Raw genomic sequence first — 27,740 nt, 5'->3', positions numbered from 1 at the left:
AAAAGTTTGCGAAACGCTGCTGTACACTGTACAGTATTTATTTATTTAAGGGTTGAGGGTGTTTTACGAGTTTGCACTGACAAATTGAATTTCATGCAAAGATAGGTCTGTGCAAGCGGATTTCGGACTCATCGCTGGTCCTCCACCATCACGTCCATGCATCTAAAAATGAAATACCTAATCCAATACCGGGCATGGACTGGCAGTCGAACTAGAGGCCGTGGTTCGTCGCATGATGGAGCCGTCTCAATTAACAGTTTTTCCCGCAGTTTTTTTTTTCAGTTTTTTTCGGTTGAGAACAACATTACTGGAATCCAGCCCAACGCCTTCATGCCCAGTAGACGTCGACGGAAGTTTTAGTTCATCACCATCACCCTAAAAAAGGGTTCTATATCTACCACCTGCTGTGGAAAGTGCAACAGCATACGGCTAAAACCGTCGACGGATCTTGGCTTATATGATTGAAATAAACTATCATGTGTAGTACTAAAACTAAATTTCTGACATTATCAAGAGATTTAATGCAATTATATATTCAAAATAACACATGTAGTTCTGAAATATTAGATTATATAAACAGAAATAGAGTGAATAATACGAAAAAGCAGATATTTAGAGGGGTTGACTTTTATGTATGCAAATGAAAACGTAGGCTACACAGAAATAAAAATAAAATGCTAAACATTATAAGCTCTACACCCACTTGGGTATCATTATTACTTATCGATTTTAATCGGTAAGTATGTTGAAGGGTCTGTCAGTTAGATGCACGCGATATCTCATGAAAGCGAGATTGAATCCGCTCCAGATTTTGCATGCGCATTCATCATATCTTGGACCAGAAGCCTATGGACCTTTCCCCGACATCAAAACATCCGTATTCTCAACCGATCACAAGCGAGCAGATGTAAACAAACATTCTCCGCTGAAAAGTCGCTCAGACAACTTTGGACGCGTTCCGGCACAGGTTGCTGGCGGTTTAGGCAGATCTTTGTCCCTTTTTGTTTTCTTCACAGGGCTGCGAGAATTAGAAAGCTGTAATACTGTATGTTACTTGTTGCAAATCACGTTCACGAAATCTATATATCTATACTAAAAGGCTGTACCCGTTGCAGGCATCTTACCGTACAGGTCAAGCAACTGATATTTCGAACCAAAAAAAAGTAGACAGTCATGCTGATGCAATCAAGAGTACCGGTACCGGTATGTCCGTACGGGAGAATACGCTTTCGATACGATGTTGCATTTTTATCAAACAGAATCTATCTACTAGTGAATTATTTTGGTAGACTAACTATGTGTAAACGCTGCACTTCATTTGATACAGAGAGAGACATGCGAATCTGACGAAATTGAGAAAGGATTGTCAGGGAACCAACCAGATCTGCCCCCAGACTCTTCAGTTGAAACTACCTCAAGTGCTGCTGATGACAATGACAGCGCTTTGTCAGACAGCAGAAAAATTTAAGCGAGCATCATCATCATTTTATTTTGGTTCTCTGGCATAAAACAACACAAAAAAATAATAAAAGGGCACGAAAGAATTAACAAGATTCAGAATCGGGCAACACTTTTAACGTAATTCAAAATGAGAAAACACATACTTCTTTCAGCATTGGTGTCATATTTGCTAACTGTAAAAATGATGAATAAAGAAGGAAATTTAATATTGAAGACTTGGGACTTCATGTAGAATCTTTTACAATCCATTGGTGATAAAATGATGTTACTTTATGGAGGATGTTTCGAATGCATGCCATGTCCGGTGGGACCCTGGTGATTGCAATATCATTTTTTGTGCGGACTGCAAAGTCACACTAAGCTGCTCCTTGTACCAGAAGTTGGCCCTGCACTTGGTAGTAATTGTGGTGTGTGACAAATATCCTTATTTTGTTAGGTTGTTTTGCATTTATCACTGTCATATAAATTACAATTTTTTCATAATCACCTGATAACTTTAGAATCGAACCAAGTGGTGGTTGTTTGCCCATCTGACTATGGGCTCTGACTATATAACAATGAGGTAGTGCTCAGTGAGCACAATTCTTCCATATTATCAGAAGATGAAACCAGACAGCTTCAATAAAATAACTCAGCAGTAAAATCATATTGATACATTATGTCTGTAAATGGAATTGTGAAATGAATTTAGTTCTATTATTTTGACGTTCCATTGCTTTCATGGTTTTTGTTTGTTGTGCCTGGAAGCATATATCTGGTGTGTATTTTTATCCTATACAACACAGTATCTGGAAAACTGTATGATTTGTAGTAATTTTCTTGCTTGTTTCTTCATCAAATATTTTTTATAATCTGTTATATTCTATTTCTACACTGAATAAATAAACTATATTGTAAAACCTATCAGATACCCGACTGTTTTTGGTTGAACAGATATGATTGGAACTCTGGCTCGATCTAACTTTGTAGGCTTAGCACCGACTACAGACAACAAAACTGTTGGATCTAATTTGTTCCTTCTATATAGGTATGCTGGGGAAGAGGCTTGTACACACTTGGCTCAGCAGAAAATCTTTTATTCCCATCAATTTCATCTGTTAGATAGTCTTGGTTAGTCCAACGATATGGCAACAAGCATCAGAAGTCCGGATGAATATGTAACAATTTTTAAACCATGGTTATCACTATAACATTATTGGTCTTGTAATTTTATGTAGTATGTAATTGATCATGATACCTCAATAAACCTGATGAATCTAAATTTTAGTAGTATATTTGCACCCATCTTACTGAGCTAATAAATCTGTGTTTCTATGATACAACATAAACTTAAGTGCCCTCACCGTGCCTAGCATTTACAAATTGCATCAGAGACTTGGTGACTATCCAGCGACACCACTATTTGAAGATGATGTGGTGGCAGAGACTCCTGAACTTACTATAGCACTTGGCCTTGAAATCTAGCGTTGAACCAAGATTGACGACTGAACCATGATGAATGTATCTGAAAAAAATATTCATCTGTTCATAGTCTAATTACAGATTGCTGTAGTTTGTGCAACGTTTCCAAGAATGTATTTAAAAGACTTTTTAAACTGCCCCTGCATTTCATTTGTTTCTATACTAAACCCACCAATTCAGTCCTAACTTGGACGCTATCTATTAGTCTATGCATGGGATACGGTACCGGTAGTCACGCAGGTCTCCCAGTCCTCTGACATTCTTCAACCATATAAGTTTAAATATTACCTTTCAATGAAAAGTTTTGTATATTTCCCAAGCTGGTGGAAAAAAAGTTCTTGGAGAACCAAGTCATAGAAAAGTCATCTCTGAGTGATTCCATTTTTGTATGTTAAATAAGCTTTTGGAACTAAGTTAGGTACGGTAACGGCAATGTGAAGTCGGAATAACGTTAATAATAGATCACTTGACAATATGTTATAACTTTAGAAGCACGAAAATACCGCGATCGCCAGTAAAATGCCATTCGAAGGCCTTTAAAACGAGCAACGTACCACTCTATCGCCTACAAAAGCCTGAATATTTGCAATGTTTGTCTGAGCGACCAAAATCAAAACAATAAAGGTCGGGGAAAGGTCCATTGATTTCGGGCGAATTATGGCGTATAATTAGCGACTTATTGGACACGGTAGTGAACATAACGACTGTTTATATATTCTGTGTTTGGACACGTTTAGTGGACATAACGATCGTTTTGTTGTTACGTTGTTCTTTGAGACTTTCTGGACACCTAGTGGAAATATTAAAAAAAACGCTTTTCTCTTTGATCACTGGACCAATTGCTCTGAAATTTTTAGTGGTTAAGTATAAGTTTATTTCGACTCCATAATCAGCAATAGACGATAAAAAAAATGATAAAAGTAAAAGTAACTGATTATAGAATCGGGAAAGCGAACAAAACCTAAAGTAAGGTTTGAAACGTACAGATTTTAGATGGAAAGGTATTGATAAAAGAAGTAGTACGTGTTCGCTCACCCAAAAGTAAAAAAAAAACTAATTAAGGCACGCACGCACACACACACACACAATCATCGAGACATGATACTGTCGGAAGCGAAAAAAGCGAGACTTAAAAATAAAAAGGAAGGAAAATATACAAACAAATAAAAATAAAAAATGAATGAACTCTTTTGCCACACCAAATTAATAATTTTATGAGGATTGCCAAATTGGATATCGAATTAGTCAACAAGAGTAATGTATTGTGAATAGAAAAGTATTCCTCGAAAGATATCGTCAAGCTGATTATAATTGGAGTCACCTAATGCCAAATTGCCCAATCAGAATTGCCAAGTTGGATGTATAAAGGGGTGGGCTAGACCTGCTTCACTCATCAAATAGAAGCCACAACAAGCCAAATAACGTCCAAATTATTTTAAATACTATTAATCAATAACAGTACCGGTAATCATAATTAAAATTAATTAGGGCGGTATGATACAGAGGTAGGAAAATTGGTTAAGGGAATATATATGGTGTTTAAAGTTCAAGTAAAGTTTCTAGGGTCATGGATATTAGGCAAGTAACTTTAATTGAGGTTGTTGATCACTGCGGTCAGTTCAAATTCATCACGGATGATTCATCAGTCTGCAAGTTTTGTTGATGTATACACCTTTCATGTTGACATAGATAGCATTTAAATTGATCATCATGACGTCCTGAAAAACGAAAAATATATCTGCGAGTACCATATTCAATGATTGCAAATGAGGAATCAATAGAAAACTACCTTACACCTTTGAGTGGAAGTTGTTGAATTGTGTAAATATTGATTAATATCAATTAAATATCATTAGTCTGCTAGTTGAAAGACCTGAGAAAGAAGAGATTGTGGTTGGGACACAAGAGAAATTGTTCACAAACCATGCAAAAACCTTTCGATGTCGGTCAAACCACACACATGTATGCCATTATCTTCATTAGTCAATAACATCACACTAACCCTTACACATTTGCATGCTATACACAGCATAAATTCGACGAAGAATAAAAACTTTGTACACACGCAGGACACAGCATATAGTACTACAGCAAGTTAAAATGTAGGGGAGAATCCAAATATACCTCGACTGGTCACCTAATTACAATATTAGGTACAGGAGTTAAATTATACCGTCTACAACCTTCACAATAACCCACACCACCCAAACAGAAAACAAAGTTCACGCATGTGGAATATCAGAAACCCAACATTGGAAAAAAAAGGAAACATGCGCATGCAGATATCAGAATGTGAACAGCCATATTAAGGAAAATCTTATGCTATAGAACAAAATAAATGGCCAACTAGAATGCAAAACAGATGGAGAGAGCTCAACTGCTTGTTCAAAATTAATTAGTGATCTCAGAAACAATAACAATAGGGGAGAATCCAAATATATCTCGACTGGTCACCTAATTACAATATTAGATACAGGAGTTTAATTCTACTGTCTACAACCCTCACAAAGAACCACACCACCCAAATACTGAAATAGAAAACAAAGTTCACGCATGTGGAATATCAGACACCCAACATTGAAAGAAAAGGAAACATACACATGCAGATATCAGAATGTGAACAGCCATATTAAGAAAAATCTTATGCTATAGAACAAAATAAATGGCCAGCTAGAAGGCAAAACAGATGAAGAGAGAGCTCAACTGCTTGTTCAAAAATAAATTAGCAATCTCAGAGACAATAACAATGTTATGGCTGTTCAACATTCTCATGAAAACAATAAGTATGTGCAAGTGCTGAGTGTCCCAACTTATGTCATGGTCTTTCTTTTGAAGTTGTAGCTAATTACATACGAAAAATATATAACAGTGTGATTCTAATAATAAATTTTAATATTTTGATACCAAGTAGGACTTTTTTCTAAAAAGATTTTTTGGATTTCAATGTCTTTAAATTCAAGGGGAGAGAATTCCACAGCTTGGGCCCAGTATAACATAAGGCATGCTGGCTCACAGATGTACTCATAAAAGGTATGAACAGGTTGGAACTACTTTTGAGACAAGTGTTTTATTACCATGGAGCCAGACTGAGCAACAATATCGGATATGGCTGAGTAGTAATGATTGAAACATTGCAGCTGATTGATTAACACACTGGGATACTTTGGCAGCAACTGCCAAGTTTCTTTTTGTTTTACCAATAACATGCAATATGTGTGATTTCCAAGACAGATTTTCATCGAAGATAACTCCTAGAAATTTTATTTCTTTCACTCTTTCAATTTCATTGCCATTGAGCAGCAGTGGTTTTGTACAACTCACACTTTTATGCTTGCTTGGATGGAATAATACAAATTTAGTCTTGTTAGCATTAAGAGATAATTTATTAACTAACATCCAGCTATGAATGTTGGCTAGTTCGTAGTTTGCAACTGTGAACAGATCTTCAAGGTTTTCCTCATGAAGAATCAAGTCAGTGTCATCAGCAAACATGATTGACTCAGAGGATTTCAGACACCTGGACATGTCATTAATGTAAGCTAGAAAAAATAATGGGCCAAGTAAAGATCCTTGTGGAACTCCGTGCTTCATGACACAAATATTTGTAGAGAATGAGTTGTCATATTGCACAATTTCTTTTCTGTCTTGCAGGTAGCTCCTGATCCAATTGAATGGGACGCCTCTAATTCCATAGTGATAAAGCTTACTTAAAAGGATGGAATGGTCAATGGTGTCAAAAGCTTTTGAAATATCAAGGAATATTCCAATTGCATGTTGTTTGCCTTCAAAAGCCTTGGTAAGTTTGTGTACCAAAACATTAGCAGCCATAGCAGTGGAGTGTTGCTTGCGGAAACCGAATTGATGCGAGTGGAAAACATTGTTGGTTTCAAAGTAGTTTGACATTCTACTATACATTATTTTTTCAAGAATCTTACAAAACGACGGTAGAAGACTAATAGGCCTATAGTTCCCAAGATCTGAGACACTACCCTTTTTAAAGAGAGGAAGAACTTTAGATGTCTTGAAACTTTCAATGAATAATCCAGTAGATAGTGAGAGATTGAAAATGTATGCCAGAATATCAGGGATGTGTTCTGAAATATATTTCAATTTTTTGAATGGTATACCATCGATTCCAAAACTTGACTTGGGCTTCATTTCGCGTATGATATTTTTTATTTCTAATGCTGTAGTTGGCCTTAAAAACATGGATGACGATTCTTGCCTCCCAAGATATGAAATGTAATTTTTGTCACAGCTAGCTGGTTGTGGCATATTGTCGAGCAATCTTTGTGCCACTTGGGAAAAATGTTCGTTAAATTTATTTGCAATTTGTGTATTACTGCATTCAAGTCCAATTAAAGGACATGCATTGTTTTTATTTTTACCGATTAGTTCATTAATTGTTTTCCATACTGCCTTAATGTTGCCTTTGTGAGAGGCAAATTTGGACATATAATAACTTGATTTCTTTTTATGGAGAAGTCGAGAATAAAGATTCCTGCATTCATTATAATGTGACTTGTGTTTGTCATCTATGTTTTTATTGTTTATTAATTTCTTATAAAGTTTTTGTTTGACTTTGTTGAGTTTGCGTAACTCAGTATCATACCAAGGTTTGTTTAATCTGTTTGTTTGTGTTCTGTAAGGAAAAGACTGAGAGTAAACAGTAGAGAATTTATCAAAAAAATTTTCAAAGCATATGTTTGGATCCTGTATGCTGTTGAAGTCATCAATATCAATGGAATTCAATTCATTTATAAAAGTATTCAAGTTGGACGAAGTAAATTGGCGACGAAGTGTTTCAATTCTGTTTTGGATTTGTTTTTCTAGGAGAGAGCATTGCACAATTGGCAAATGATCAGAAAAACATTCTGCTAAAACAGCACTGTTAATTTTTTTATCATATACGTTTGTCCAGATGTGGTCTATACAGGTAGCAGAACTTGAAGTTATCCTGGTGGGACAGTTTATCAGAGAATAATAGGCCAGACTGTTCATAATATCAACACCTAATTACAATATTAGGTACAGGAGTTAAATTATACCGTCTACAACCTTCACAATAACCCACACCACCCAAACAGAAAACAAAGTTCACGCATGTGGAATATCAGAAACCCAACATTGGAAAAAAAAGGAAACATGCGCATGCAGATATCAGAATGTGAACAGCCATATTAAGGAAAATCTTATGCTATAGAACAAAATAAATGGCCAACTAGAATGCAAAACAGATGGAGAGAGCTCAACTGCTTGTTCAAAATTAATTAGTGATCTCAGAAACAATAACAATAGGGGAGAATCCAAATATACCTCGACTGGTCACCTAATTACAATATTAGATACAGGAGTTTAATTCTACTGTCTACAACCCTCACAAAGAACCACACCACCCAAATACTGAAATAGAAAACAAAGTTCACGCATGTGGAATATCAGACACCCAACATTGAAAGAAAAGGAAACATACACATGCAGATATCAGAATGTGAACAGCCATATTAAGGAAAATCTTATGCTATAGAACAAAATAAATGGCCAACTAGAATGCAAAACAGATGAAGAGAGCTCAACTTCTTTTTTTAAAAAAAATAAATTAGCAATCTCGGAAACAATAACAATGTTATGGGTGTTCAACATTCTCATGAAAACAATAAGTATGTGCAAGTGCTGAGTGTCCCAACTTATGTCATGGTCTTTCTTTTGAAGTTGTAGCTAATTACATACGAAAAATATATAACAGTGTGATTCTAATAATAAATTTTAATATTTTGATACCAAGTAGGACTTGACTTTTTTCTAAAAAAATTTCTGGATTTTAATGTCTTCAAATTCAAGGGGAGAGAATTCCACAGCTTGGGCCCAGTATAACATAAGGCATGTTGGCTCACAGATGTACTCATGAAAGGTATGAACAGGTTGGAACTACTTCTTCGATTGGAAGTAATTTTAGTTAGTATGTCGTCGAAGCAGTTTGGCAAGGAATTGTTATGGAAATCATGGACTAATGATAATACTTCAAATTTCATTATATCTTCAACTTTGAGTATATTTAGCTTTTTATAGAAATGGTTTACACTTTCACGTTTACCTTTCCTAAAAAGAATTTTTAAAAAATTATTACAAATACTTTGCAATTTTGAGACAAGTGTTTTATTACCATGGAGCCAGACTGAGCAACAATATCGGATATGGCTGAGTAGTAATGATTGAAACATTGCTAGTAAAGCTGATTGATTAACACACTGGGACACTTTGGCAGCAACTGCCAAGTTTCTTTTTGTTTTACTAATAACATGCAATATGTGTGATTTCCAAGACAGATTTTCATCGAAGATAACTCCTAGAAATTTTATTTCTTTCACTCTTTCAATTTCATTGCCATTGAGCAGCAGTGGTTTTGTACAACTCACACTTTTATGCTTGCTTGGATGGAATAATACAAATTTAGTCTTGTTAGCATTAAGAGATAATTTATTAACTAACATCCAGCTATGAATGTTGGCTAGTTCGTAGTTTGCAACTGTGAACAGATCTTCAAGGTTTTCCCCATGAAGAATCAAGTCAGTGTCATCAGCAAACATGATTGACTCAGAGGATTTCAGACACCTGGACATATCATTAATGTAACTAGAAAAAATAATGGACCAAGTAAAGATCCTTGAGGAGCTCCGTGCTTCATGACACAAATATTTGTAGAGAATGAATTGTCATATTGCACAATTTGTTTTCTGTCTTGCAGGTAGCTCCTGATCCAATTGAATGGGACGCCTCTAATTCCATAGTGATAGAGCTTACTTAAAAGGATGGAATGGTCAATGGTGTCAAAAGCTTTTGAAATATCAAGGAATATTCCAATTGCATGTTGTTTGCCTTCAAAATCCTTGGTTAGTTTGTGTACCAAAACATTAGCAGCCATAGCAGTGGAGTGTTGCTTGCGGAAACCGAATTGATGCGAGTGGAAAACACTGTTGGTTTCAAAGTAGTTTGACATTCTACTATACATTATTTTTTCAAGAATCTTAGAAAACGACGGTAGAAGACTAATAGGTCTATAGTTCCAAGATCTGAGACACTACGCTTTTTAAAGAGAGGAAGAACTTTAGATGTCTTGAAACTTTCAATGAATAATCCAGTAGATAGTGAGAGATTGAATATGTATGCCAGAATATCAGTGATGTGTTCTGGAATATATTTCAATATTTTGAATGATATACCATCGATTCCAAAACTTGACTTGGGCTTCATTTCGCGTATGATATTTTTTATTTCTAATGCTGTAGTAGGCCTTAAAAACATGGATGACGATTCTTGCTTCCCAAGATATGAAATGTAATTTTTGTCACAGCTAGCTGGTTGTGGCATATTGTCGAGCAATCTTTGTGCCACTTGGGAAAAGTGTTCATTAAATTTATTTGCAATTAGTGTATTACTGCATTCAAGTCCAATCAAAGGACATGAATTGTTTTTATTTTTACCGATTAGTTCATTAATTGTTTTCCATACTGCCTTAATGTTGCCTTTGTGAGAGGCAAATTTGGACATATAATAACTTGATTTCTTTTTATGGAGAAGTCGAGCATAAAGATTCCTGCATTCATTATAATGTGACTTGTGTTTGTCGTCTATGTTTTTATTGTTTATTAATTTCTTATAAAGTTTTTGTTTGACTTTGTTGAGTTTGCGTAACTCAGTATCATACCAAGGTTTGTTTAATCTGTTTGTTTGTGTTCTGTAAGGAAAAGACTGAGAGTAAATAGTAGAGAATTTATCAAAAAAATTTTCAAAGCATATGTTTGGATCCTGTATGCTGTTGAAGTCATCAATATCAGTGGAATTCAATTCATTTATAAAAGTATTCAAGTTGGACGAAGTAAATTGGCGACAAAGTGTTTCAATTCTGTTTTGGATTTGCTTTTCTAGGAGAGAGCATTGCATAATTGGCAAATGATCAGAAATACATTCTGCTAAAACAGCACTGTTAATTTTTTTATCATATACGTTTGTCCAGATGTGGTCTATACAGGTAGCAGAACTTGAAGTTATCCTGGTGGGACAGTTTATCAGAGAGTAATAGGCCAGACTGTGCATAATATCAACAAATAGGCTGGTATTCATATTGGACTCATCAATAAGATTATAGTTGAAATCACCCATTATATAATTATAATTCGACCTGTTGATCTTTGAGAGAACTTGGGACAAAAGATGTCTAAAGTTAGCATTGTTCAATTCATCAGTTAGTGGTGATCTATATATAGTACCGCAGGTTATTGTTTTATTTTCTAATGATATGTCAATAAATATGGATTCAAAAACCTTCTCACACATGATAGTGAGATCCTTACGGACAATGTATTTCAGGTCATTTCGAATGTACAGACCAACACCACCACCTCGGTGATGAGATCTACTATTAGAGATGAAAACATATCCATCCAATGCATTGAAGTGGCCATTTGTATCAGATACAATCCATGTTTCATTTATAGCAATTACATGTGGCTTACAATTCAGTGAATTTACTAGTGCTTCAAATTTTGTGTAGTTTTTGAAGGAGGCTAAAGATCGGATATTGATTGAAAGAGTCATGAAGCCACTTAGTTTTAGACTATCATTGAATTTAAGGTCATTGACATCACTGGAGCAAATATACTGATTTGAGCTATTGTACATGAAAACACTGTCTATGTTGATGAATTCTTCAGTGTCAGTATTGGTTGACTCAAGAAAAATTTGGTTGAGGTATTCAGGATTAAGTATTTTTGTAAGAGTCTGGGCATCAGCTTTTTCTGAGTGAAAAGTAGAAAATAATTTTGGTATTTCAGAATCAGAGATAGAAGAGAATGGTAAACATTCTTTTTCACAAAAGAAACAGCACCAAGGCATTTCATCAGCTTCAGATTGTAGGTTTTCATATTGCTGTCCAGAGATATTAGTGCATTTTAAATGTATCCAATAAGAACAAATATTGCAAAAAATAGCTTTCTGATTTGTTCGGACTGATTTGTGGCAATTTCTACATGGATATTTCATCATATGTTTTATGGTTGTGGCAAAAAATAAAATAGATATAAAAAAGAAAAAGTATAAAAATGTAAAGAAGTAAAGTCTAGTGTTAAAATACTAAATTTCCAGACAAAGATGTAGAACTTATAGTTAGATAAGTACTGGCCTATTTGACAGAGAAAATTAAATTTGAAAATAAGTATTTATTCCCCTTCACTCCTGTAGGCCACCACTCTGCCAAAAGGACCAGGCTGCATTCAGTGAGCCTGTTTGCTAAGCCCCATTGGACGAGCAGCAGCCCTGGAGTACAGGGGACGAGATAGAGTAGTGATATCATTTAAACAGGATATAACTCGCCTTCTGTCCAAGTACGCGTAGATAGTCCCATTCATTGTTGACACTTTGTGCTTCCCGAAGGCTTCTTTGGCAGCGGTGAGCAGCTTGAGCCTACTACGGGTCAAAGACTCCGTGATGGACAAACCGTTACCTTTCAGGTCTTTCTTCCTACCATATATTAAATTTTTTGTCGATCATCTGACAAATTTAATAATGATAGGGTTCTTCGGGGATTTTGATCTCAACTTATGGGTAATGTCAATATCGAATTTGACAATAGGACTGTCAAGCTTCAAGTTGCTGTTAAGGGATTTTATAACGAAGTCCTCAAACTGATCGTATTTCGTTTCTGGCACGGATTTGCAGCCATGAAGAATTATACAGTTTCTTCGGCCGTACTGTTCTAAGTCGTCCTGCTGTTTTTCCAAAATCTCCAGTCTCTTCAAAATCTCCTCGATCTTAGGGGAGGTCTGGGCTACATCCTGCTAGAACTTTTTGATATCTTCAGATCTGTTGCCATGATCTTCTGTGGCTGACAGTTCCTCCGATCGTTCCAACAGCTTTTTTTGAGCGTCCTGGACTGATGCGACAGCGGCCAGAAGCTGGTTTTGGGTTTCGTTATTCATCCTGCTGTCTTGATAGTGGTTGAAACGGTACCGTGTAAAAGATTGATTGAAAGGTGGTAGTAATTCAGGCAAAATTCAAGTCAGTATAATATTGAAGTTATAATCCGTTGGATGATAGTACAGTAGTATCGAAGGTATTAGGCTATAGTACTTTAATTCTAACCAAAGGTTACACTAACATCTTAATTATACAGCGAATAATCCGATGAAATTTTAAAGATGAAATTTTTCTCCAGAAGGCTATTACTTTTATTTATTTCGAATATTTCTGTTATCTCTGTGAGATTTGTTTTTGTTTGCTATGACGTCACCGAACGTTCTGCGGACATCGGACGCCATTTTGTGTCCGACTGTACTGCTTCGCTTGGTGTGAATATATTTGTAGACTGTGATCTGACGGTACGGTAAACCACTGTAGTGCGAACAGACGTGTCCATATATTTGGGCGTAGCTCTTTTGTTAATAAATTAGTAATGGGACACAAGGTGTCACTATGGAATAAGAGCGCTGTTTTGGGATCCCCTAACTTTCGATCGATAAGTCTTCGGTCTCTGACTGGTATTCTCGTTTATATGTCATCAAGAAAAAATCTAAACAATTATAAAAACTTTATGTCTTAAAACGAGGTTCGGCCGTGATTCTGCCGGACTAAATCCACGGGGATACTAATCATCGGCCACCCGGGGAACTCCCTGGATAATGAAAGGGTACAGACAGACTGACAGGTCAGTTCCTGTTTTAACGATATCACTTTTTGCAATCATATCAGATGAACGAGTGGTTTAAAGCTCAGTGGTAAGTTCAATCAATTTTTGCTGATATTTTTTGGTCGGTTTTGATCAGGTACAGTAAATTACGGAATTGAGTACCGTACAGGTACTGAGACATGGTACCGTACCGGTATGCCTTTGCGATGGCACAGCAGTTAAATCATCAGACCGGTGTGGGTAAATTACGGCCAGCGTATTCCGTCAATCTAAGTTTTGGTGTTTCACGTAACCGTTGGTCGGTTACGGCTTCCTCCACCATCAAGTTCATGTTCCCGGAAAACAAGTACCCAACTAACTAATACCCGACATGGAATGGTAACCGGACGAGAGGCCGTGGTTTCCTTTCCCCGGGATGAATATGTAAATCCTATCCTAAGTGTATCATCTGGCCCACTTGTATCTGCATGAAATTATGACTAGCGGTACGGTATAGTTTTATAGATATGCCACGCTGTAAATATGAGAATCCTATCCAAAACTTTAATTCTTAGTTTTTTGATATTTTTCCAGCATCGAAACATTTTGATAGTAAAGAATTAAAGTCGCAGAGGCAAAAATGAGTTCACAAGAACGAAATCTTCCAGACTCTTCTTCGACAGAACCATTTAATCCTTCTCAAAGGCTGTCAGTAGATACAGGGTGAGTGTGTCTGTCACTGTATTGTACTATTTAGGTATATTGTTAAATTGCCATTTGTGTATGAGAGTCTGAAGTATAAAAGCACCGCAGTAACGGTTTTGAAGTTTTTGGCCACCAATGAATAATGTGAACTGTGTGTAAAAATTTTTATCGTTTCAGATCAGAAATAAAGATATTTGGAATCAGAAGTGTAGCTGGCAGAACAAGTGGAAATGCTTCAGCGACAGGTAAAGCAAAAAGTGATCATTGAACTGAAATTTGGGAATCATGATTTATCTTAAATTAGGCCAGTGATCAGCAAACTATTGTTGGTAGCCCTCGAGCGGCCTTCATTTGATGCGTAAAATTAATAAATGGCTCATAAATTAGATACTATCTGTGCACGGATGTTTGTCGTAGCAATGGCGTTGCATATGTGACCCAGTATTACATAAAGTTTGCTGAGCACTGAATTAAGCAACCTTCTTATGTATTCAATAGCGAATCAATTACTCACCACTTGTTACAGGATCTATCAGAGACAACCAAGATGAAAAGCCACCCGTGGTAAGCTTCCCGTACATTTTTGTTCTACCTGTTCACAATGCATGTCTCAATTTTTTCCACTCAGAATACTTTAATCTGTTTTTATTCTCTTTAAAGATTCTCATATCCAGTGATACTGAATCTGATGAAGACAATCCTCTTGTGAAAGTAAGCTTACATTCGATTTTTTCATTTATTTGGCTGAATACAGGGATCAAAAAACAGAACCCATAAATTTTTGAAATTTCCCCACACGATAGTATAATTCCCCCCCTTGAATTTAAAAATTTATCCTTGAAAGTGAGTATTATACATGGAGTAATACAGTATTAGATGGTGCTTATTTAAAGCCTAGCTTTTAGAAAATTAAATCCTATTTAAACATCACACATGTTCTATACTTGCAGCCTAAAATCAACATTTGTAGAGAATCATGTGATATTCTAATTAAATGGGAATATCAAGAAACTGTTGAGCACTTCGACGTCCAAATTTATTGTGACAATGTAAAACACGGTGACCTGCTTCAAACCCAAGAGCCATACTTCAAAATTGAATCACCTAATCCTACTAAATACTATCACGTTGAAGTTCTGGCCAGGAATAATTCAAGAGGTGTTTCCTTCACAATCATTTCAGAGAAGCTAAGGATTTGTAAGTATCACTAACTTTATGAAAAAGTGGGTCAAAAGCAAAATTAAATAGGGGGATTAACGCATTAAGTTTCAATATATCATAATAGCAAAGAAAACTCTCTGCCAGCTAATCCTGTAAAAATAATATAATCCTTTTATACAAAATAACAAATACATTTGGAAGCTTGGTCTAATTTAATATTATACAATGCTTTCAATTAGAAACAAGGCTCTGAACAACCAGCCCTGTCATGCAAGAAGATATTCTATTTTGGGAGGATTTGAATATTTTCGACTCATTATTGCCTCAGTTGATTATACACTCCTCTGGCTTAAATACCCTGGCACCACACCTAGACCAGTACTCCCCGATCTATGGGTCGCGACCCAAAAGCCATATGGCTAATAAGCGCAGCTTTCTCACTTTGAGTTAATTTTTAGGGAAATAAATCTCATGTGAAAATGGTTGTTTCATATTAGCCAGGTAATTTTGCAACCATATTTAAGCATTTCATACCGCCTAGTATTATATAGCATATACTTGGATTACGAAATTTTAGAAACTTTATTTTGTAAAAAAGGTTTGAAACCACTGATCTTTTATGTAACAAATTGGGTACGCAAGCCGAAAGATTCCAGTTATTTCAACTAGCCAGCCCCACGCTTTTTTTCTGTTATCAGTGGCTCTTTGTACATGGCCTTGTTCCAATTGAATGGCCTAATAAGCATCATTTGAAAAAAAGGTTCCATTAAACTCATTTTTCAGGCAAGGAAATTGACAAAAATGTCTTGTTAGATGAATCGCGACCTTTAAGAGAAGGATACCCAGTATATGAGGGATATTTGGGAGGTGCTTCCCTAAAATTGGAAAAAGTTGCGATCAAGATAATACATGGGGGGAATGAGAAAACGCTGCATAGAGAAATAAATAACAACATAAAACTGGTTTGCCATCCTAACACAGTTCTTTATAGAAAATCTGGGAAAATAGATGGAATTGGGGGGCAGTCTGTCTATATAGTTGTTGAGCTTTGTGATACTGAAACACTATGGGAACTAGTATCAAATAAATCACTGGGAATGGACCGAAAAGATGTTCTAAAGCAGATTATGCAAGGACTATGTCATATCCATAGCAAGAAGATTGCTCATAGAGATCTGAAGCCGCAGAATATCTTGCTCTCTCAAGATAAAAAAATTATAAAAATCGCTGATTTTGGACTCAGTAAGGAGATTATACCAAACAAATCCAAATTTTCAAAATCTGTGAGAGAGATTGGCACTGATGGATGGGGTTCACCAGAGCATTACAAAGGAAATACAATGTCTTATAAATCGGACATTTATTCTGCTGGACTCGTGTTTTATTTCATATTGTCGGACGGTAAACATGTCTTTGGGGATAAAGAATACCTATGGAAGCCCAGGATAATTGATAATGCTGATCCTGATCTTTCTCGAATAACAGGACTGGATGCTGAAATTACCAAGGATTTGATAAAGAAGATGATCAGTTTTAACGCAGGTTCTCGTCTGACTGGGGATAAAGTAACATTGCATCCCTACTTTTGGACAAGCAACAAAAAATTGGATTTTTTGAATGAAGTGAAGAAGTATTTGTACCCTTTTGTTCTCAATAAAAAGTCAGATGGTATTGGAGAGCATATTATTGAGAGAATACGAAAAGATAGCAAATTATTCATAAACTTCAACACTGGCAATGGCAAGCTTGGTTGGCTTTCGACAATTCGACAGAATCGGTCATATATGACACCAGAAGCTCTGTTTGAACTCGGATATATAGCAAAGGGAGGTTTCAGAGGGATAAGATATGATCATTCTTGTCCTATTCATTTGATTAGATTTATTCGGAACATTGACGAGCATTTTCAAGAAAATATGAATCTGGCGACTATGCTTAAATCCAGAGAGGCTGTATGGGAACTGTTTCATGATTTATTTCCGGAGCTTTTTTGTGTCGTCTACAATTCTCTTTCTGACGGCATGAACAGTGCTGCTCGTGCAGTGCCGCTTGTACAGTTTCCAACAGAGCTACAAAAGTATTTTTTGATGGAGTTGTGTACCTAATTACAGCTCCTTTAGCTTTGTGTTTGGGGATCCATATGTACTGATTGTATTCTTGCAAAATCCTGTACCACACTTTTACTTTGTAAACTGCTTTCCTGAGAAACTCAGATTTTGGCCAATTGGAATGTTACTGAATAAAAATTGTGAATGTATGACCTTTGACCCACTCAACAATAATTTGAGAAAATTTTTAAGTAGGACCTTGGGTAAAATCTACCAACTTAACCAGTTGAAGCAACCTCGTAACAAGCAATGCTGCTATTTTTACCATTGTGTTATGCGCTCTGTTGAGGACATGTCTTACATCTTTACTTGGTACTCCCGTATTATATACCAAGATGGCTGACACCGGAACTTGGTATGTGTACCAGGTTAGGGTTAGGCCATAATTTTTTTCCAATTTTCCTTATTTTAGTTCTATTATGAGTTCGGGGACTAGCCAAGCGACTTCCGTAGTATTTGTATCTGAAATTATGGCCTAACACATACTATGTTCTGATGTCCCTCATCTTGGTTCGCATACTTCGGAGTACCCTTCACTGGACCAGTGGTTGTCAAACACCAATGGAACATTCCACAATCCCTGCAATAGTTTAACTGTCATTTATTGTCTAAATTGTAAATATATAAATAAAAGCAAAACGAAATGGATCTTTGAAGTGTAGCAAGTTTATAATAATGATTAGGTATTTGACCATATTTAAACAATATAGCCTACATATATTAATATTGTATCTCAAATTTGGATGGAATTTTGCTGAACCCCAAAATTGTACCGGTGGAGCTTGAGGGTGGCAAACTCTGTTTTGTATGTTTTCCTCATAAACTTGTGATTTTAGTATGTAAAAAATGTTGACTTTAACTTTCAGCACTGGGAGTCTGAAATTCCTTTTCAATATAAGCGTTTTTATCATTTGGTTTACATTTCAGAATTTTAGTTTAAAATTTATAATTAGCTGTCATCTATTGAAATCTAATAATTTTCATATAAAGCTTGTAGTTGCACTTCAATAATAACCATGTACTCTTCAATTATTAGTTTGCACACTAATTCTTATGCATTTTTTTCAATAACATTTTTGATTAGTAATTTGTAGTTTTTGTATTTTAGGATTAATTTCTAACATTAATAATAAGAAATACAACATTATTTGGATATAAAAAATCGTGAACCATTGCAAAGGATTATAAAAAAGCTTTCAAGGTGTGAATGAAAGAGTGAATTCTACAATCATGGCAGCTCAACAGGATTGGATGGTCACTGATACATTGAGGCAGGGAGTCTGCCAATAAATGTAAGTTATTCAAATCAAAAAGCAATTCATTGACAGTGTTTTTAAAAGATGTGCCAAATGAAGTGCGATTTTTGATGAAATTAATTTTTTGTGTAAAAGTGAAACCACCCTATTAGTATCTCATTGTTTCTATTTCCTTGCAGGAAAAAAGGTGTCAATTTGATCCAGAACAGTTTTGAACTCCTGACAAGGAACCGGACACCCATGAACAAGGAAACCCTTACATCATGATCGAGTCTCGACTCCAAAGACGCTTATTCTCAGTTGTTATAACTGTGATCTAGCTGAAGAGTCTTATGTACTGAACCAATCTGGATGGTGAACATGAGTTAACCTGTCACTCTAGTAATACAGATAGTCCAGATTGATGTGTTGTTATCATGCCAGCAGAGAAAAAACACACCCTTCGTTGAAACATTTTTGATTTTCTAGAATTTTCTTATCAATTAAGTCAAAAAGTAGACAGCCTCAAGTAATGGAAGAGATTTCAACTGTTAATCCGGTTCAAATCTATATTTAACAAAAGTCCAAAACAATAACGGAAGTAACCCATGAGTAACTAAATGTGCAGTGTGCACCAGACTATTGAGAGCACATGACCCCTTCACCTTCTCAGCTGGTTGGTCGTCATGATCAATCATCTGTAACTGATGACATCACAGGTCACGCTAAGCCATCTGGGAAAATGCCAGTTGCCAGAAATACAATGAAGATACCGTTAACCACCAACTGCCTATCAGTTTGTTTTCGTAACGTTGGCAAGTTGACATAACAAACATTTGGCAGCCTCTCATACCCTTTTTGACTCAAAAACAGTAGCTGTTTTTTTCTGGTTTTGCTATCTACCTGTCAAATTTTTTATTGTGTTTTTGAAATTGATTTATTTAAAAAATCCGATGGACAATTTGTCTTCTAAGTTGTTTCAGTTTAGATCAGTCATTGCATAACCTGAGGCCTGTAACTGACTCATGGTTAATGTCTTGTGGCAATATTCGCAAAAATATGGGGCCGCTTTTTGAACTGTATTGACAACGCGGGCCACAAACCAACAAATTAGGTACAAAATTGATACACAAAAAATACCAAAAGAAATCTGAATGTATTTAGTGAAATTACACTTGAATCTTACACCAAATGAGACGCAGATTCATTTACTTATGCTGGATTTTTGGTCGTGTGCGGAGGGCTGACTGACGGCTAGCTTTCATAAATGAAAAACTTCTCGCAAATATAACTGCCAAACATAGCAAGTATGCGAACCTTTCTTTGGCCACAATGATCTGACCGAAACTAGTTTATTTCGTCGTTATGGAAATGCGCAAATTTAACTCGCAATTTCAACATGTCAAGTCCGATACTTCAGTCATTAGGCAATTGTGCCGGTGCTCTGAAGTGTGTGTGTGTACCAATATAGAGGCAGTAACTAATTTTGTTCGCCTAACATCCAGTTGTGGGACTGAAGTAAGTGAAGTAAAGGGACTGTCACTTGGCGAATACAGACAGTCCCCGAAATCGTAATAAAATAAGGAAAATTATGCCCGACTCCAACCTGGTACACATACTATGAGAGTACCCTTTTCGGTTCAGGATTGGCAACCCAATTTGTGATATGCCCTGGATGAGGAGGTAGACATTAGATTTGACCTGGCTATTTCACTCAATTGAAATAAATAAACGCTCATAAATATAATCATTTTAATTTTTCTACACAGTAATGAAAGCACTTGAGAAACAAAATTTTAAGTTAAACAAGGAATGCCAGCACATTATATTCGAAAGTTTGCTCAAAGCAGCGAGGGCCTAAGTTCTGAATAATATGTAGGCAAGCAGAATTGAGAGTTCCGGAGTCTGCATGGTGATAATCCAAGTCATTTGCTAGGGGGAAACTTTTTTTTGGGGGGGGGGGTCAAAAACTATACAATCTTTGATAAATGAATATTAGTTCCTCAAATACAATCAATTTATCCATGATTTGAGCAGGACAAAGACTGGACAATCATGAAAATAGGCATTGTGAGGTAATAAACTACAAAATAATTAATTGTGTATTCATAGAGAATAATTAAAATGTACTCGGTAAAATGAACAGACGCAATACAATACACGAGAAAAGTACAGTAGTATAATTGAATAATTCTTTTGTACAAAGCCCCCAACCAGTGAAGCAAAAAATGTGAGATTTAAAAAAAATACCCCATAACGTTTTAAAATAACAAACTAGTGAATAGTGATTATCTCAAGTTGAAGTTAGGAATGATTTTAATTTCAACGCATTCTGCATTCCAAACCCTGTCCGCTGGTGAGGGTTTTGTACAAAAGATCCCAGCTTTTCCACACACCTAATGGGCCAATTATTAGTACATAAATATGAATAAAGTCGCTGGAAAAATACTGAGGAATAAAAACAGAAATAAGGATATGCTGATTGGCATATTGGGCAGGAATTTGATGATCATGATTCATAGGAGATCAAAAGTATAGTTGGCAGAATTATCATACTTGAACAAAAGAGGCCAAATGTCGCCTGTCATGCTTCACTAATAATAAATTTAGCAAAATCGTGCCACACCCAGAAAATAAACACACCAAAGGTATAACACTAATTGTTTGAATATCTTTAAGGATAAGTGCCAAGTTTAAATGGAAATGCCCGCAAAACAAGTTTTTAGTTTAGTTAATCTGGTACATGCGAGCAATTCCAATCTCTTTGCGTTGCAAAGCCTATACCAGTGCCACTGTCATGATAGCAAGATCTTGTTGCGAAATACACAATGTTATAAAAGCGTGCTCATCATTGTATTCGTTAAATGTCTGTGTGACAATAAATTTGAATATCAGTTTCCTTTAGACATTTATCCGGTTTGACTCAACATTTCTGCATGGAACATACCTAATAATGCAGAAAGACGAGAATATCGGTTGGAAACCGAAGACTTATCGATCGATAGTTAGGGGATCCCCCAAAACAGAAACTGCAGTTTCGATTCATTCGCTCTTGTAACTTGCGCACTGCGCATCGCACACACACACTCAGCGGCTCTCAAAATTCTCTCGCTTTACAAAAATCTAGATCACTATATCAATAATTGATTGATAACTCGCTAATTATACGACATAATTCGCCCAAAATCTGGAGAAGATTCAATCTTGCTTTCGTGAGATATCGCGTGCATCTAACAGACAAACATACAGACATACAAATACCTATCAACATACTTACCGATTAAAATCGATAAGTAATGAATAACAAAACAATTTTATGTTGCTGCAACAAGAAAGGCTATCTTAAATAAAGGTACTGCCCGTGGCTTCACACAGTTACTTTGGCCCTCCTGTAATAAAGGTCGCACACCCGTTTCAAACGCCACCAGCATACTTTATATCCCACAATAAAGGATCAAAACAGTCCCCACATCAAATATTAACAACTAAAACATATGCCTTACTACATATTATAATGAATGTTCTACTCTACTATTATTAATAATATTACCGTGAAAACAAAAATTAAAAGTAACAATTTTAAAGTAAACAAAAAAGCAATTGCATCGCCCCTTGGCAATCTACTATATTTACCACTCAGCTTCTAGAGTTAAATTGCAAAAGTACATAACATAGAATAAAATAATAAATTTATGTTAAAGTACAAATATTTAAAGAGTTTAAGTCTATCTGGTAATCCTACCAATTTGTCGTTAATTAAGTTTTATATTTGATAGTGTGCTCAAGTTAAAACTATAAATACCATGTTTAATCCATTTTTAATTAGAATCATATATTCCTTGTGGGTAATAAGACTAGTGTCTGTTAACCGCAAGATCCTAGAACGGAAAATGGGCAAAACACCTTGAAATCAAGCACTAAATTAATAAAAATTTGCTCAAAGCAAAGTCCATGACTAGAGTAGAAAGAGTACTAAAAGATGAGCTGCGAGTTTGCTAAAATAAGTGTTCCAATATATTGATCGAATAGCGAAAATTAACACATCAAAGGCTAAACAGAAGTCCATCCTCGCGGCATAGAGCAACACAGCTTCTGCACAAATACGAGCATTTATATGAAAAATTGTCCAGTGATTAATCCTAGTGGAAAGCAATGGGCCTGTGATAAGAAAATCAGAAAATTTTGCACAATCTACTGTGGATATGAAGCTTGTGAAAAGGCTAGCCACCCCTCGGAAACCCTTGAAATTTCAAGGCTGATTTCATAAAGTTTTCTGAAAACAAGGGCAACCATAAGAGAAATGCCAGAAAGTTTTGGAAAATTTGCTAATGAAAAAGAGTGAATCCCATTTTATTGTAAGAAATTCTGTATTCAAGCTCAAAACTTGCAGCATGTAATCAACCCACAAAGGTTGAGAAACCTGGGTCCTAATTAAAGTTAGTCAAAATGGGCGTAATACGTAGGGGTCTCAGGGGGTATAAGCAAATGCTGTAAATAAGAACCAATCTGAACGACAACAATAACAAAATGTAAATTGAATGAGCAATGTTTCATCCTTTGATAGTAATTCGTTCACTCTTTAGCTTTTCATCTGTTGGCTTTTTCGTTTTCAAACATGGCGACCAAAATGAATGTTAAAAGCAAAACTGGTATTCTTAAAGGAGATCAGGGGGCTACATGGAGTGTTGGGAGTCTTTGAAAGGTGACCACGAATAATGGAAGTATAAGAAACCTGGTCTAAACTTCACTAAATGAAAAGTTCAAACACTGGCAATATTCAACACATTAAAAAAATAAGACACTTGACAATAAATTTTCATAAAATTTAGATTAGTAAATATATATAAGTAAAACAAAATATAAATGATATCTTAATTAATCTAAGACCTATAATAGCAGTCAGAATGTAACTATGTTGGCATACTAAGTTCAAGATCTTAGGTTTAAATCCCATGCACTCAACTTCAACCAGAGTAAATTCGGTGGGCAATGTTGAAAGGGGAAAATTCTGTTTTTTTCAAATAACAGTAGGTACGTAATTTATCAGTAGTTATTTGGGACCTTCAGAAGTATGCTCACCAAGATGGCGCACAACCTGAACATAGTATGTATGTACCGGTTAGGATTAAGGTTGTGCAACATCTTGGTGCGCATACTTCTGGAGCACCGTTATTTGTCTAGATTGGTTGTTCTTCTGCTTGTGATGCACAGGTCGTTAAATGCAGTCGTTCTCAAATGGTGGGACCCCCCCCCCCCAAAAAAAAAGGGGGCGTAGACAATTTTTTGATGGGGCATAAACTAATTAGAAAAAACGTTAGATTTGATCTTGCCCTCCCTATTTTGGATATTGAGATTCCATCCACATATTTTTCATAAACGGATGAAATATACTTTAGCCTCACTATCTGTTATTTGTAGCTTATTGTTAGCTACCGTAGTTATTTTCGCGGTGGGGCACGAGATTTAAAAAAAAGGGGTTGAGACTCAAAAAGTTTGAGAACAATGGTTAAATAAAATTACCGTGAGGAAAGTCAAATCCATTCTACTGAACTTCCAAAGTTGAAAAATAATGTTAGTTAAACATTGCCACACACCCACCAAATATAATGTTGCAGAAAAAGGCCTCCTAATTGCCATATATGGCTTAATTGTATTATTTTACATTCTCTCTGATAGACTATATGAATGTTTTAGTTAGTAGGCCCATTCTCCTTAGTGGGGGCTTGTTCGGAGTCAAAGCTTACAAAAAATCTATAGGATAAATATTAGATACATGTATGTAAAAAAGATTTAAAGTCTTGAGTACTAAAGAGTAGATAAGTGCAAAAGTACTAAGGTACACTATTTGTTTATGCCAAAGGTACTGTGACATTATGGGTCCCGTCAGACTCAACATGTCCGGAAGGAATGATTCCCATTCGTTTTAATGAATCAAATGTTCCGATAATGGTTCCAGTTATGCCTAATAAAATTAAAAAATAGTCCAATAATATTTGTGACCTTGTTAAATCTCCTTGAAATAGTTTGAGATGAAACATCGCAGGCATTATAAAGGCTATCAAACTACAACATGTGGCGCCAACCAGTGACATTAAATCTGCAAACGACGGAATTAGTAACACGATGATTACAGTCAGCAAAACCATACTAGTTCGTAAAATTTTTCCTTTCTTTGGTGAGTTTTCTAGTCCGATTCGTTTCTCTAAAATTTGAATTACAGGAAACATCATAACGGGAAATGTGAAAAATAAAGAGAAGCACAGACACCCTTTCACCAAAAATGGGAAAATTCCAGTTGGAAGATTTAAAGTAATAATAGGATTTGTCTCTGGACCGAAAGACATATACCCACACACTCCAAAAATGATGTAAAGAGTTGTAATAAGCAGCATTGTCCATTTAAAAATCATTCGGAATTGGTTGCGTACTTCCTTCGCCATCGAGCTTTCTAATGAGAGCACCATCCCAGCTCCTTCATAACAATAAATTGCGATCCCGGCGAAAAATGGAAGTCCAGCAATGTCCATTTCTTTTGGGTGCATTCTAACTTTTCCAGCGTGCTCAAAGTCGAACCAAAATACAATTGTGTATGCAAAAACATTCGCAAAGTCAGCAAATAAACTAAAAATCGCGAGTTTATGCAAGTGCTTCAAAAAACATAGAAAGCATAAAGGTACAAAAAGTGACGCTAGAACAATTTTTTGTGCATTTGAACCCGGTTCGTGTTCCCCATCAATTTCAGGAGAATATGAGGTAAAATATTGCGCAATATTCTCAGTGATGAATATTAAATATGCGCAACAGAATCCAACTTGTGACACAACAATAGATCCGTCTACAACATTTGCGCCAAGTCTCCCATATGCTTCATAACCTACGTCGCCGTAACATATTTCTTTATGCGAATTGTCTGATTTTCTTGTTTTTTCTAGCTTTTTTGTAGAACCATTAGGAAGCAATGCTGTCTCACTTTCCATAGTAAATGCATCATCAATTGCAGATCTTGATGACCCTGAACAATAAATAATTTATTTTTATTTCCTAATTTATTTAAAAAAAAGCTTATTTTCACCCGTCGCGTAAAATTAAAAACACTTAGGGCAGCATTTCTGACCCGGCTGCAATCTCAGGGAGCATATATAGAGGAATTTCATGCTTTTGGGGAAGAAATTTTACATTGCATTTAGATGTATTATCTTCACTGACACTTAGTATTATTAGGTATTACTGTAATTTGTAATACATATTTAAGCACACATCATGAACTACAGGGAGGTCACTAGAAAAGCAGAAAATTTGAGGGTCTGATGAGACCACGAATGAAATGCGTATAGGTATAAGTTAAATTTGAACAATATCCCAGAAGTTAAACCTCAATACCCTACATGAACTTGAACTTCTAGGGTAACCACTGCTCTGAATTACACGAACAACATTTTGAGCATTTATGATTGTAATATAACATATGCCTTTAAAAAACTTTGTGAAAGTTATTCTATGTAAAAATAAATAGCTGTTTGACATATTTTTCTAGCGCCCCTCTTGTATTATAAATATTGTGGAAAGAGTGCAAGTTGTTTATATCACTAGGTAATGGATCCATTAAAGATTAGACAACAACAGAGCAAGTTTCAGACGTATTGGTGAGAGGGGAAGGGAAATGTATCAGAAAAAGTTGGGAGCAACTAATTCAAACATGTTCTTCTTAGAGAGAGAGTGTTTACTATTTTTGTCAACCAAAATACAAATTATAAAAAAAAAAAAAAATTTCACACAGCACTTATTTTTGAATAAACTGGGAAAAATGACAAAAGGTCACAAATAATCGTCGTTTATTTGTTAGTGATTAATAAATCAAAAAGTAAAATAGAATATACCTTTGGGAAAGGAAGCTAGAATTTAGGGTACTCCCAAAGTATGTGAACCAAGATGGCGGACACCAGAACGTAGTATGTGTAGCACGTTAGGGTTAGGCTATAAATTTATTACAATTATCCTTATTTTAGTTTTATTACGAGTTCGGGGACTAGCCACTACTCCCATGTAGTATTTGTACCTGGAATAATGGCCTAACCCCGACTTAGTACACATACAGACATACTTCCGGTGTCCACCATCTTGGTTCACATACTTCGGGAGTACCCTAAATTCTAGCTTCCTTTCCTAAAGGTATATTCTATTTTACTTTTTGATTAGGAGTACCGAATTTAGAGCTATATATCATTTTTAAATGAAATTCCCCAAAGCGAAGTCTTTCACTCATTTCTTCCAAAAGAAAAAACAAAAGTCTCACCTGAAGAAATTCTATACTTAGAATCAATAATAAGCAACATTGCACGAACGCTTAACAGTCCAACAGTACTCATAATTATTATTCCTTCAAGTATTCCAGCTTCTTTGAATGCATAGGGTAATCCAAGGACTCCTGCTCCAATAAATGATATAAAAATATTTCCAAAAACTTTCAGAGTACTTGTAGTACCTTGGCCACCGGAAGACCCATGCATTTTGCCAGTTCAGTGTTTAGAAATCATTAAATGTCTTTGAATAAAAAACATGAGGTAGTGTTATTAGAATAATTGTTGCATAAATGGTCATAACAATGTTAGAGAGACAGATTTTATTAGGATAGGATTTACATATTAATCCCAGGGGAGAGGAAAGGCGATCAGATAGTTAAATCATATGGCAAACAACATCTCTCATCCGGTTACCAAGTTGGGTATGGGATTAGTTAGCCAGTTATTTGTTTTCAGAAACTTGAACTGAATGGTGGAGGAAGCCGTAACCGACCAGCGGTTACGTGAACCACCCTTCAGCGGGGAGGCAAGCAATCCTCTCGCACATAACTATCCTGCATGGGATTCAAACCTGCGAATCCAGGTTAATCAGAGGTGCGGTGGCGATCGTATTCCTAACGATTAGCATGATGCACACACACACTGCAAA

General features: G+C 35.8%; 2 protein-coding genes across 2 annotated transcripts; one reads left to right on the top strand and one right to left on the bottom strand.

Annotated features, from left to right (window-relative positions):
• Positions 1-11,141: 11,141 nt before the first annotated feature.
• On the top strand, positions 11,142-18,849 carry LOC120328111 (serine/threonine-protein kinase/endoribonuclease IRE1-like). Its single transcript, XM_078114848.1, has 7 exons — positions 11,142-13,691; positions 14,177-14,305; positions 14,465-14,532; positions 14,814-14,851; positions 14,948-14,998; positions 15,238-15,484; positions 16,232-18,849. The coding sequence occupies exons 2-7, from the start codon at positions 14,223-14,225 to the stop codon at positions 17,551-17,553; spliced, it is 1,809 nt and encodes a 602-aa protein (XP_077970974.1). The 5' UTR covers positions 11,142-13,691; positions 14,177-14,222; the 3' UTR covers positions 17,554-18,849.
• A 1,684-nt stretch (positions 18,850-20,533) lies between these two features.
• LOC120328096 (uncharacterized) lies at positions 20,534-27,338 on the bottom strand. The gene is made up of 2 exons (XM_039394496.2): positions 27,085-27,338; positions 20,534-25,803 (listed from the first exon to the last, which is right to left on the bottom strand). Exons 1-2 carry the CDS (start codon positions 27,296-27,298, stop codon positions 24,641-24,643), a joined length of 1,377 nt encoding a protein of 458 aa, XP_039250430.2. The 5' UTR covers positions 27,299-27,338; the 3' UTR covers positions 20,534-24,640.
• Positions 27,339-27,740: the final 402 nt, after the last annotated feature.

This window comes from Styela clava, chromosome 7 (assembly GCF_964204865.1).
Source record: "Styela clava chromosome 7, kaStyClav1.hap1.2, whole genome shotgun sequence".
NCBI lineage: Eukaryota > Metazoa > Chordata > Ascidiacea > Stolidobranchia > Styelidae > Styela > Styela clava.
This window is presented reverse-complemented; position numbering and strand designations above follow the sequence as displayed.